The 12,758-nt window shown below is 52.2% G+C and overlaps 1 protein-coding gene across 1 annotated transcript in view; it reads left to right on the forward strand.

Annotated features, from left to right (window-relative positions):
- Positions 1-12,433, forward strand: part of LOC308675591 (uncharacterized protein) — a gene marked incomplete at its 5' end in the record, with an annotated part of 39,352 nt that extends 26,919 nt beyond the window's left edge. Inside the window, 6 exons of the mRNA XM_081341031.1 lie at positions 3,482-3,652; positions 7,021-7,220; positions 8,313-8,556; positions 8,701-9,035; positions 10,189-10,247; positions 11,867-12,433. Of these exons, the coding sequence (XP_081197157.1) occupies positions 3,482-3,652; positions 7,021-7,220; positions 8,313-8,556; positions 8,701-9,035; positions 10,189-10,247; positions 11,867-11,991 (1,134 nt within the window). The 3' untranslated portion in view covers positions 11,992-12,433. The remainder of the gene's footprint in view (positions 1-3,481; positions 3,653-7,020; positions 7,221-8,312; positions 8,557-8,700; positions 9,036-10,188; positions 10,248-11,866) is intronic.
- Between the last annotated feature and the right edge of the window lie 325 nt (positions 12,434-12,758).

The raw sequence follows: 12,758 nt of genomic DNA on the forward strand, positions 1-12,758 counted from the left end.
CAGTGAGAACAATGAGTGGAACAGCTTCCCTCCAGAGGTTGTGGGGGCTCCATAACTGGAGGTTTTCAATAAGTCACAGAATAACAGAATTGGGGGCCTTCTAGTCCAACCCCCTGCTCAAGCAGGAGATCCTATACCATTCCAGACAAATGGCTGTCCAATCTCTTCTTAAAAACCTCCAGTGCCGGAACCCCCGCAGCTTCTGGGAGGGAAGACATTCCAATAATTAATTGTTCTCACCTTTAGGAAATTTCTCCTTAGTTCCAGGTTGGTTCTCTCCTTGATTAATTTCCATCCGTTGCTTCCATCCAGGGGCTTTGGAAAATAGCTGACCCCCTATTGTTCTCTGTGACAGCCCCTCAAATATTGGAAGACTGCTGTCATGTCATTTCTTTTTTTTTTTTTTTTGATTAAAGTAAACATACCCAATTCCTGTGACAGTTCTTCACATATTTTAGCCTCCAGGCCCCTAATCATCTTTGTTGGTCTTTTCTGCAATCTTTCCAGAGTCTCAACATCTTTTTCCTACAGTGATGACCCAAAAAGGTTTAAGGCGAGGTGTCAAACTCGCAACGTCACGTGACTTTCACGACGTTTTTTGCTGTTGCTGGCAATGGGGTGGGCGTGGTTTTGCTATGATGCATCCGGCCCGTGGGCCGACAGTTTGACACCCCTGGGGAGAAAAAGCCTTTGGTGTTGACCATTTTGGGCTCAAGGGGGTCCTGAGTGAAGGGGGCAAATCTCCAGCCTTTTATGCCCAGCCCTCTCCCTCGATCTCCAGCCCCCCACCCCCGCCACTTCTATGGTAAAGAAGGCATCAGGAACTATTTCCTTGAGGGGGGGAGGATTTTTTTTGAAAAGAAGGTGTCATAGCCAGAAAGGGTCAGCCATGGGGCAGAAGGAAACAGCCCCCTTGGTTCAAGAGAGAACTGAAGACATCCACAAGCAAACGCTCTAAGACTAGCCGAAGGATTGTCTGCAGGGGAAGAAACAGTTTGGGGGTGCCCAAGGCAGAGTTGAGCTCAGCAACACCTGTTGTGATTCAGTGTCAGCCTGTGCTCTCAGCAGCTGAGTCCGATGAATCTGAGGAGGAGAAGGAGGGGTTTGGAGAGCCTTCGGTGTCGGAGGGAGGCTCTGATGCACTGCAGGACTCTCAGCCTGGCCCCTCCAGTCGTGTTCCTCATGAGGCTCAGCTGTGTGAGGAGGAGGTGTTGGACTCAGAGGAGTCACAGCTGAATCTGTTCAGTGACGCTAGAAGCAGAAGGCAATCCAGCAGAGCAGAGCAGAGAAAATCAATGAGGCAACTCAGTGAGAGGAGGAGAAGGCAGTGAGAAGCCACGCCTTGGGACTGATAATAAATGGGGAAGGTGTGGGCGGGGCTGGTTGCTGAAGGCAACTGTTCGGAGACATTCAAAGAGAACCCTGGTCTGTTTTTGCTAATCTGTTTGACTCTTGTTGGATGTTTTGAATCATGTATTTTTGGCTGAAGAAAATATTCTGCTGCTTTTTTGTTTGAAAGACTTTATTATTTGGAATAAATTTGGGTTGGGTTTTTTTCCAGCCTATTGATTGTTAAAAGGAAAAAGGGGTTGTCCCTGACACACAAACAGGGCCGGTCGTAGGCTGGAACAGAACAACAGCCCAGCCAGATGCCCAGCCCTCCTGGTTGCTGGAGGCAAGCTTGGGAGGTGTGGAATGAATGGCCCAGCCTCGCCTGCTCTCTGCCCAGACCCCCAGCGCTGCTGACCAGGTGGGAGAGCCTTCCTGCCTGAGTTCCGCAGGGGTCTCCATGGCAATGAAGGCAGAGGTCACAGAGGAGAAAGCGTGACATCGCCTTCCCTCCACCCCACAAGCACCATCAGCCATGGCTAGGGGGAGAGAGGTGGCTCGGAGCAAGCAGGCCAGCCCACAGAAGACCCCAGGTCAGCCCTCACTGGGGCGGGGGGATGCGCCACAGCCCTTTCGGGAGGTTGGCACCAGCTTGCCCAGCCCCAGTGGCAGGCAGGCTAATGGCCCAGGACTGGGGGGCCAAAGTCCCAGGCATCTGGTGTGGAGTCTGGGACCCTCAGGGGCCCCCTGTGGATTGTCAAGGGCAAGCACGACGGACAACTCTGGCTTTGCAACTTCTCCGAAGGAGCGAGAAGGTTTTCTCCGTTGCGTATGTTTCTCGGAACCGAAAGCCCCCCGTTATTTCCAAGCACGCTCCCTCTAGAAACCTGCCCTTGGGCAGCTGAAGAGCCGTGGGGGAAGACAGGGAGAGGGAAGATGGCGCTTCTCTGCATGAGTTGCCAGCAAGATAGCCATAGCCATAGCACTTGCGCTTACATGCCACTTCCTAGTGTTTTGCGGGCCTCTCTAAGCGGTTTACAGAGTCAGCCTATTTGCTCCCAACAATCTGGCTCCTCATGTTACTGACCATGGAAGGGTGGAAGGCTGAGTCAACCTGGTCAGGGTCGAACTGCTGGCAGTGGGCAGAGTTTGCCTGCAATCCTGCATTCTAGCCACTGCGCCAGCAGGGCTCGGTATGCCCTCTGGGTGAAGATGGAGAGGACCTCCCTATCCTACTTCACCCGTGCCCATATCCCTGGAGATCTGGGACGCCCGAGCCACAGAAAACACCTTAAAGAATCCAGGCCCCCATACTCCCCTGCCAAACAGCAGCCCATCAGGCAGAGAGAGCAGAATGGGGCTCTGAAGCAGGGCTCTTGCCAACTTGGCAACCATAAGACGAGTGGCGTTCAGCTCCCAAAATTCCCCAGCCAGCCTAGCTGGTGGCGATATAATTCCCCACTCCGATTCTGGGAGTTGAAGTCCACACGTCTTAAAAGTTGCCAGGTTTGGGGAGTCCTGCTCCGGAGCTTTGCCTGCTGGGAAACATGGTGCCTAGGAAGGTGGAGGGATGTGGTGGATTACAATGGAGCAGCAGTTTCCCAGGGAAAAGGGAGCAGATGCCAAGGAGGAGGGCAAGACGAGAGGCAGCGCAGCCCAGAGGTGAAGAGGCTTAGGCTTGCCCAGGGGTAGGCAACCTCGGCTCTTTTATCACTCATGGACTTCAACTCCCAGAAATCCTGAGCCAGCTGGCTCAGGATTTCTGGGAGTTGAAGTCCATGAGTGATAAAAGAGCCAAGGTTGCCTACCCCTGGGATAGCCGCTCCCTAAATCTCCCAGGGGTGTATCTTAGAGCAGTTAATGCACAGCATTGCAGGCAGAGTCTGGAGTTCGAATCTCACCAGCATCAAGGTTGACTCAGCCTGCCATCCTTCCAAGGTCCGTGAAACGAGGACCCAGGTTGTTGGGGGCAAGATGCAAATAAAGTTTTGACGTTGTCAGCTGCCTATGGGGCAGTTTATAAGCCTACGATGCTATTTAGTCCGGCAAGAGTCTGTTGATTGTGTGCAAGAAAATGAACTGAACCCTGGATGGGCTGTTCCTACGTCGTTCTGGCCCCGGCCCCCTTCCAATCGCTGCCCCCTCTTCCCAGGCAGGCCTGGAAGGAGCCAAGGCAATGGAAGCATCCAAGGCCCCCAGGAACCCCACCAGCAGCAGCCGAGGCCTCTTCAACACCAACATGGGACCTCTGCAGCGCCAGCTCCGCCTGGGCGAATACAACCTGCTCAAGTGCGCTGCCATGTTTGAAAGCGATTTTGTCCAGGTGAGAAGGACCGGGGCAGAAGGCAGAGGCACTCAGGGAGGTGGCCAGGGCCCCATCCAGTCCCTCACACACACACACACACACCCCAGGAAGCAACTGTGTTCAGGCAGTCCTTGACTTAGGAACGACATTTAGCAATCTTTCACAATTGGGTCGGTGCTGAAAAAAAGTGACTTCCAGCCAGTCCTGCCACTTACAACTGTTGCAGCCTTCCAATATTTGAGGGGCTGCCACAAAAACGGGGGGGGGGGGTTTGACCTATCCTCCAAAGCACCAGAAGGCAGGACAAGAAGCAACGGATGGAAACCAATCAGGGAGAGAAGCAACCTGGAACTCAGGAGACATTTCAATTAATCAGTGGAATGACCTGGCTTCAGAAGTTGAGGGTGCTCCATCACTGGAGGTTTTTTAAAAAGAGACTGGACAGCCATTTGTCCAGGATGGTTGACGGTCTCCTGCTTGAGCAAGGGGTTGGACTAGAAGACCTCCAAGGTCCCTTCCAATTCTGTTATTCGGTTCATTGCAGTGTATCCACACTCAGAATAGAATAGAACTGGAAGGGCTTTTGGAGGTCTTCTAGTCCAGCCCCCTGCTCAAGCAGGAAGACCTATTTATTTATTTATTTATTTATTTATTTATTTATTTATTTATTTTTGGGACTTATATGCCGCCCTATCTCCCGAAGGACTCAGGGCGGCTTACAACAATAAAAAACAACAATACAAAAATTAAAAAAGAATTAAATAACAGCCCCAAAATAAATTAACTACAGTTAAAAATTAAAACATATTTAAAAACCCATCATCAATCCAGGTCAGCCTGATGGAAGAGAAAAGTTTTGAGGTCGCGGCGAAACGACCGGAGGTCCGGGGCCATCCGAAGCTCAAGGGGAAGTTGGTTCTATACCATTTCAGACAAATGGCTGTCCAGTCTCTTCTTTAAAGTCTCCAGTGATGGAGCACCCACAATTTCTGGAGGCCAGCTGTTCCACTGGTTAATTGTCCTCACTGTCAGGAAGTTTCTCCTTAATTCCAGGTTGCTTCTCTCTTTGGTCAATTTTCAACCATTGTTTCTCGTCCTGCCCTCTGGTGCCTTGGTGAACAACCTGGCCCCCTCTGCCTTGTGGCAGTTTCAGATACTGGAAGACTGCTATCATGTCTCCCCTATTTCTTCTTTTCTTTAGACTAGCCCACAGGTCTGCAACCCACGGCTCCGGAGCCGCATGCGGCTCTTTCAGCCATCTCCTGCGACTCCCAGTCCTCTGCCATGTGCAGTCCAAAAAAAAAAAAAGTGGGACTAAAAAAGTTCAACCAATCAATTCAAGTATGCAGGGTAGGTGCACATCTCGCCTTGGCTCCACTCTTCAGTCAAACCCTGTTCTGCGCATGCACGCATGTACGCGCATGCGCACACAGTTTTTGCGGCTCCCAGTTTTTCCTTTTGTGAGGGAACTGGTTCCGAGTGGCTCTTTCACTGTTTCAGGTTGCTGACCCCTGGACTAGCCAAACCCAAGTCCCGCAGCCGTTCTTCGTATGTTTTAGTCTCCAGGCCTTGGATCATCCTAGTTCCGTGGTGGCAAACCTATGGCACGCGTGCCACAGGTGGCACACAGAGCCCTCTTTGTGGGTACGTGCACTGTCGCCCCAGTCCTAGGTGTTCAGCTGGGCTTTATAAAACCTTTTCGCTTTAGGCCTCCGCTGCCGTGTGCAAAAAAAAAAAGGTTCAATCAATTTCAACTTATCGCGGGGGGAAAAAAATCTCGCAAATTTGGAATTGATTGATTGAACTTTTTAGTCCCACCCAGTCTGCGGTTACCACCACAGCCACAGCCACCCAATGGGCCGCGCCCACCCGGCACCTTCTGATACATAAGTGGGTTTTGGGTTGCAGTTTGGGCACTTGGTCTCTAAACAGTTCGCCATCACTGTCCTAGTTGCTCTTCTCTGAATTCTCACATGAGCACAATTCTGGCACTAGGCAACTGGTGTGGATTTACGACATCCCAGCATCCTGGGATCACATGATCACCATTTGCAACCTTCCCAGCTGGTTTCCAACGAGCAAAGCCAGTGGGGAAGGCAGATTCACTAAACGATTGCATGATTCCCTTAACAGCATGGTTAAAAAAGAGTCATAAAATCAGGTGTGGTCACAAGACGACTCACTTAACAATTTCACAGCTCAGTGACAGAGGTTCCAGCTGTGGTCATAAGCCGAGGACTACTTACAGAGCAAGCCACAGTTCCCTAGCCCATCAGCCATTCTGGGATCCCATCCCTGTCCTTCCCCCTCCCCCAGATGTCTTCAGATAGCAGGGATCCTCCACAACGTCTCCCGGGTGATCTCTTAGGCTCCCCGACCTGCAGGAAAGGGATCCCGAGGGATTGCCAAGGCAGAGCAGCTCTCCGGAAGACAGCCACAGCGAGGGGCCAGAGGATGTCCAAAGGAAAGAGGTGGGAGGGAGGCCGATGATGCCAGCGTCCTTGGCAAATTGCTCGGCACCGGTGGGCAGAGAGACGGCTGAATCCTGCTATGCCAAGGCCAGAACTGGGGTTTACCTGTTGACAGTGAATGCAGGAAAATTCGGGACTGATCCAAGGAGGATTTTTTTTAACACTAGAATAAGTTGGGCTGCGGAACAGATCGCCACTGGATATGAGGCTGGTGTCAGCTGGGGTGGTTTTCAAGGAGGTTTACTTGCTTCCCGGATGGGAGATTGTCGGAATGCCATTGGGGGGAGGGGGGCTTGTTTGCGCTGGACCCCTGAGCTGTGGGACCCCAGATTTTTGGTGTTTTCAAACTCTGTCAGGGCACTTGTGCTACGTGGAAAGTTTGGAGAGTTTTCAGCTTGACTTTTGTCTTCTTTTAATGGGATACAGAACAGGAGGTCCTCGACTTACAGCCACAAATGAGCACGAAATTTCCAGTCGTTGTTCAGCGAGTTTTGCCCCAGCTGTTAACACAGCTGTTAAGCAAAACTGCAGTCGTGAAGTGAATCTGGCTTTCTCAATTGACTCTGCTTGTCGGAAGCCGGATGGGAAAGTTAGAAATGGCCATCGCACGACCAACGCCGGGGTGCTGCGGCCGTCCTAAACACCCGCCAGTTGCCAACTGCCCAAATTCTGATCACATGACCATGGGGTGTGTGTGTGTGCCGCAATGACTGTGAAAAAACAGTCCTAGGCCACTTTTTTCAGCGCTGCTGCAACTTCAGTTGCTAAGTGAAGGACTGCCTGTGCTGTTTCTCATCCTTGGCCAGGTTGAGCTGGGAGGACTTCATCTCCCACTTACGAAGGGCAGAACAAGGGCATGATTCGAACCAGGGTTTGCAGGTTAACTGGCTAGCCAGCTGCGCCCATGTCTTCCAGGTCAGCAAGCAAGGTGGCATCCTCGATGTGCACAACCAGGTGCAGCAGGTGCGCGTCGCCATTGCCGCCACCAGCCCGGGTCTTCCGGTGCCCGACGTGCTCCTGCTGGCCCGGCCAGTCCTCCACCCTCAACAACTGCAACCAAACCTGCAGCACAGGTATCGACCCCGGGCTCGGAACAAGAAGTTCGAGCTCACCAGGTAAGGCTCAGCAGCCATGTCCGCCCCCGCCCCCCATGGCTGGGCTGCGTTTTGTGGGGGTCTCTCCCTTGGCCACACCTTAATGGTACTCTGAAGCAATCCGGATCAGCTTTGGGAAAAGGGCGCTCACCACACCTGGCCAGAAAATGCTTTGACCAGCTTTGTGAAAGCCGGATCTCCTGGACGTTGTTAAGAGTCGTTCAAATGCTGGTGGAGTCGCTCCCTGTAGACGCTGCAGGAGAGCAGAGAGCGGTGGTCCTTTGGAATGGTCACTGACCAAATGGTCTGTGGGGTCCTCTGAGATTGGTGGCTTTCTTGCAGACATTTCATTACCAAAGTAGGTAACTTCATCAGTGCAAGAAGATAGTGGGGTTTGGGAGGAGGAGGACTCTGGGGTCTCTGAGCTTGGTTGTTTTCTTGCAGACATTTTATGACCCAACTAGCGCCAACTAGTGCTAGAAGGGAGTGGGGTTTGTTCTCTGTTTGTATACAGTGTTGGCGGGGCACCCAATTGTTCCTCCATCTGAGTTGGTAGTTCCTTGCTTGGGGTAACAAAAGAATAAACACCCCTCCCCTTCCAGCACTGATGAAGTTAACTAGTTGGGTCATGAAACATCTGCAAGAAAACCACCAGCCTCAGAGAGCATCAAGGACCCCACGGTCCTCCTCCTCCTCCTCCCTCTCCTCCCTCCTCCTGTTTCCACAACCCCCCCTCCCTTCTAATATTGATGATGTTCCCTAGTTGGGTAATGAAATGTCTGCAAGAAAACCACCCAGGGAATATCAAGAACCCAACAATCCTCCTACTCCTCTTCCTCTCCACAACCCCCCCTCTCTTCTAGCACTGATGATGTTCCCTAGTTGGGTCATGAAGTCTACAAGAAAACCAGAAGGCTCAGAGAGCACCCAGGACCCCAGAGTCCAAACCTAAACGATGAAGATTCTCTTCTAAGAGGGTCACCTGTACAGCAGCTTGTAAACCCCAGCAAATAAATCAGTGAGATAGACAGGATGGAGGGAGCTGGCCCAAGGCAACAGTCCACCCCTCCAGTTGCACGCCCTCCCAGAGTCTTCCTTCCCCCCCCCCCTTAGGCTCCTTCCGTTGTGCTTCGTCAAGATCACCATCCATGACCAGGAGAGGAAGCAGCTGCGATTCAAGATGGTGACTGGCCGCACCTTCTACCTCCAGCTTTGTCCCCCAGCAGACAACCAGAAGGACAACTTTGACTTGTGGGTCAAGGTGGTCCATCTTCTTCGCCCCCCCTCAGACATTAACCAGGATAAGTGGCGCCAAGACCCATGGAAGTCTGGGGATTTGGCTCCCCAAGCAACCGTCGTGAGTTGGCAAGTTGGTTGGGAGAGTGTGGGAAGAAAGATCTGGAGGGCGCCTGCTTGGAGAAGGCAGTTCCCGGACCAGCCCCCTTGGGGAGAGGCTTGCACTTGCCCCCTCCCCCGCATCCCTTCTCTTCTGCCCCCACAGAGCTCTGCCACCCAGGCCTCGGAGGAGAGAGAGATCTCCATCGCAGAAGTACTCAGCACCCTGCAGGAGGAGATCCCGGACAGCCCCAGCAACACCATGGACTTCCTGGACACTCGCAGCATATCCACAAGCCCCAGCCCAACCTTGGCGGCCATCCAAGAGAGGCTGGAGAGCCCTTTCCTGCTGGAGGCCCAGAGCTCCGTGGAGGAGCCCTGGAAGGTCCCCCAGGAAAGGAAGAAGGAGATCCCGATGGAGCCGGCGCCCACCAGCGGATATGAGCCCCGTGTGGCTCAGAAGGAGACCCAGGAAGTGGCCCACGGGGCAGGAGGTCAAAGGTACCTCATGGAAACCACCAGAGGAAGGGCGAGTGGGTGGGGGGGGCCTTGGGGCACGCTGAGCTTGGCTGTTTTCCTGCAAACGTTTTGTAACCCAGCTAGGTAACCACACCAGACCAGAAGATATCACCTTCGATGGGCAAGCAGGGATCAACACCAGACAAAACACAATACTCCAATCAAAGGACCAACAAGGAAAAAACACACACACACAATACGGGCAGGGCAAGCTACTGTACATAAACAGGCAGCGAATCCCACACTCAGTAGCACTGATGATGTTAACCTAGTTGGGCAATGAAACGTCTGCAAGGAAAGAGCCAGAGAGCGCCAAGCGCCCCATTCTTCCTTCCTCCCCTTCCTTCACTCTGGATACCCCACTTGCGTCTAGCACTGAGGATGTTGCTCAGCTGGAGAATTCTGGGACTTGATGTCCACCTAACTTGTTGCTGAAGCTGAGCAATTCTGCCTTATACTGCGTGTTTATTCATCATGGCACTGAACTGTCAGGGACGACGTGGCGCAGGAGGTCTAAACTTCCTGATCAAAGTCGGACCGTTTGCTTTGCACTCTGTTTATTCTCACACATGCTTTCTTTCTCTTGCATCCTGCTCTTCCCCCGCCCCCCCCCCCCCGGGAATCAGCTTTCAACTCAGAATTCAAACCCTCAACCTTCCCTATTTTGGCAAAGCGTTCCACCCTCCATTATGGTGGCGCAGTGGTTAGAATGCAGCACTGCAGGCTACTTCTGCTGACTGCCGGCTGCCAGCATTTTGGCAGTTCGATCCTGACCAGCTCAAGGCTGACTCCGCCTTCTGCCCTTCCAAGGTCTGTAAAATGAAGACCCAGATTGTTGGGAGCAACAGGCTGACCCTGTAAACTGCTTAGAGACGGCTGTCAGGCACTGTGAAGCAGTATATCAGTCTAAGGGCTATTGCTCTTATCCTGAGTTTTTTGTAACTCCACAAATGAACAGCAACCCTTTTTTTTGCATCCGGGTGTTTCTCAGTGACACGATGAAGGGCAAAAGGCTTCGGTGTGCAGCCTCGCTGGATGTCCAGTGGCAGCAAAGGGCAAACTGGTGGAGTGGGCCAGCACAGGAACGGTCACTCTAGAAAGGCCGGAGTTCTGATAGAAACTCTTCCTCTTGCAGAAAAAGCAAAACAAGAAGCAAGTCGAGCCGACCTCACCGAAACCGTTCATCCAAGAGAGGTAAGCAAGGCCGCTGGACTCAGAATCGCCCCTTCATGATAGAATAACAGAGTTGGAAGGGGCCTCGGAGGTCTTCTAGTCCAGCCCTCTGCTCAAAGAGGAGACCCTGGCCTACACCAATCAAGGAACCACCAAGAAGAAGCAATTGGGTGCCCCGCCAGGAAAGCCACTGTACATAAAAGGGAACAAATCCCTTCTAGCAGTGACATTGCTTGCTAGTTGGGTCATAAACCATCTGCAAGAGAACAAGCTCAGAGAATACCAAGGATCCCACAGACCTCCTCCTTCTCCTCTCTGCAACCCACCCCCCCTTCTAGCACTGATGATATTACCTAGTTGGGTCATGAAACGTCTGCAAGGAAACCACCAAGCCCAGAGAGCACCAAGGACCAAGAGTTGTCTTCCTCCTCTTCCTCCTCCTCCTCTCCACAAAGCCCCCTCCCTTCTAGCACTGATGATGTTCCCTAGTTGGGTCATGAAAGGAAACCACCCGGCTCAGAGAGCACCAAGGACCCCACAGCTCCTCCTCCTCCTCCTCCTCCCTTCTAGCACTGATGATGTTCCCTAGTTGGGTCATGAAAGGAAACCACCCGGCTCAGAGAGCACCAAGGACCCCACAGCTCCTCCTCCTCCTCCTCCTCCCTTCTAGCACTGATGATGTTCCCTAGTTGGGTCATGAAAGGTCTGCAAGGAAACCACCCGGCTCAGAGAGCACCCAGGACCTCAGAGTTGTTGTCCTCCTCGTCTCTCCCCCTCCTCCTTCTCTTCGTTCTCTCTACCAACCCCACTCCCTTCTAGCACAGTCATTCTACTCCTCCTCTTCCTCCTCCTCCCTGCAACCCCTCCCCTTCTAGCACTGATGATCTTACCTAGTTGGGTCATGAAAGGTCTGCAAGAAAACCGCCCAGCTCAGGGAGCACTCAGGACCCCACAATCCTTCCCCCTCCCTCCACCAAGGTTAGGGAGGACCGAGGACCCCACCGTTCAACCCTGAGCTACGTGAAGTACTAATACCACTTTACAAGGCCTTGGTAAGGCCACACTTGGAATACAGCATCCAGTTTTGATCACCACAATGTAAAAAAGATGAGACTCTGGAAAGAGTACAGAGAAGAGCGACAAAGATGCTCAGGGGATTGGAGGCTAAAACATATAAGGAACGGCTCCTGGAATTGGGTATGTCTAGTTTAATGAAGAGAAGGACGAGGGGGGGGGACATGATAGCAGCCTTCCAATATCTCAGGGGCGGCCCCAAAGAAGAGGGAGTCAAGCTATTCTCCAAAGCACCTGAAAGCAGGACAAGAAGCAACAGATGGAAACTAGTCAAGGAGAGAAGCAACCTAGAACTAAGGAGAAACTTCCTGACAGTGAGAACAATTAACCAGTGGAACAACCTGCCTCCAGAAGCTGTGAATGCTCCAACACTGGAAGTTTTTAGGAAGAGACTGGACAGCCACTTGTCTGAAATGGTATAGGGGTTCTAGTTGGACTAGATAACCTCCAAGGTCCCTTCCAACTTTATTATTATTATTATTATTATTATTGTTGTTGTTGTTGTTGTTGTTGTTGTTGTTGTTGTTGTTATTCCTCATCTTGTATGGTCTTCCCTCTCTCTCCAGTTGTGAGCCAGGCTTCCAGGAAGCTCTCCTCCTTAATGGGCTCCTTGTCTGGGAGCAACCAGAAAGTGTCCAAGAGTTCCCACAGCAGCCGGAAGCCCCCGACCAGCAAAGAAAGGAAACGCTGAGCAGCACTCCCCACACACACACACCCATCCCCCTTGAGAAAAATCAGAGGCTTGAACCAGACAGAAAAGGCGTCTTTCTTTTCCTGAATCTCTTTCATTAGTAAAGACGATGGCTAGAAACACAGTTCTGAAGCCTTGTCTTTGGTCCTGTCTTGTAGAGCAGGGTTTTCCAGCCACCACAGCTTCTGAGGCAGCTAGACTTCAACTCCCAGGATTTCCCACGGCGGCTGGGGAATTCTGGGAGTTGAAGTCCACCCATCTGAAATTCGCCCAGTTTGAAAAAAACAGATTTAAGTAGCAAAACTGTCTGGTTTCGGAGTCAGACATCACTTCGGTGTCTCGGAGACCCAGGGTGTCATGGCTTCCTAGAAAATGGGGGGCTGTCCCCCAAACCTTGAGGAATTTGCTTGCCTCCCATCCTCAAGATGGAGGAAGTAGAGAATTACTTTGTACCCAGCGGTTAGTGCTTCCCCCTGGTTAGTAAGGGTCATGCAACAGGTAGACGATGCCTGTGGACAGTATATAGGTGAGCTTGGCAGAGCATCCGACTTGCCTTATTCTGACCCCAGAAACCTTGAAATCCACCCTCTGCCCCGGCCTGTTTCCCTGACTTGACCCCACCAACCTCTCGCTGCCCTGTCACATCCAGGTGAGGCAGCGCACAGTTAACACAAACTCTCGCAACGGAGATCCTGGGATTGTCCTTTGCCCAGAGCTGCCGAGAGCAGCTTGCTCCGTCCGTCTTAAGCACAAAGGAGCCAGGCTGA

The sequence above is a fragment of the Vipera berus genome (genome assembly GCF_964194415.1).
Source record: "Vipera berus genome assembly, chromosome: 16".
In the NCBI taxonomy this organism is placed as follows: Eukaryota; Metazoa; Chordata; class Lepidosauria; order Squamata; family Viperidae; genus Vipera; species Vipera berus.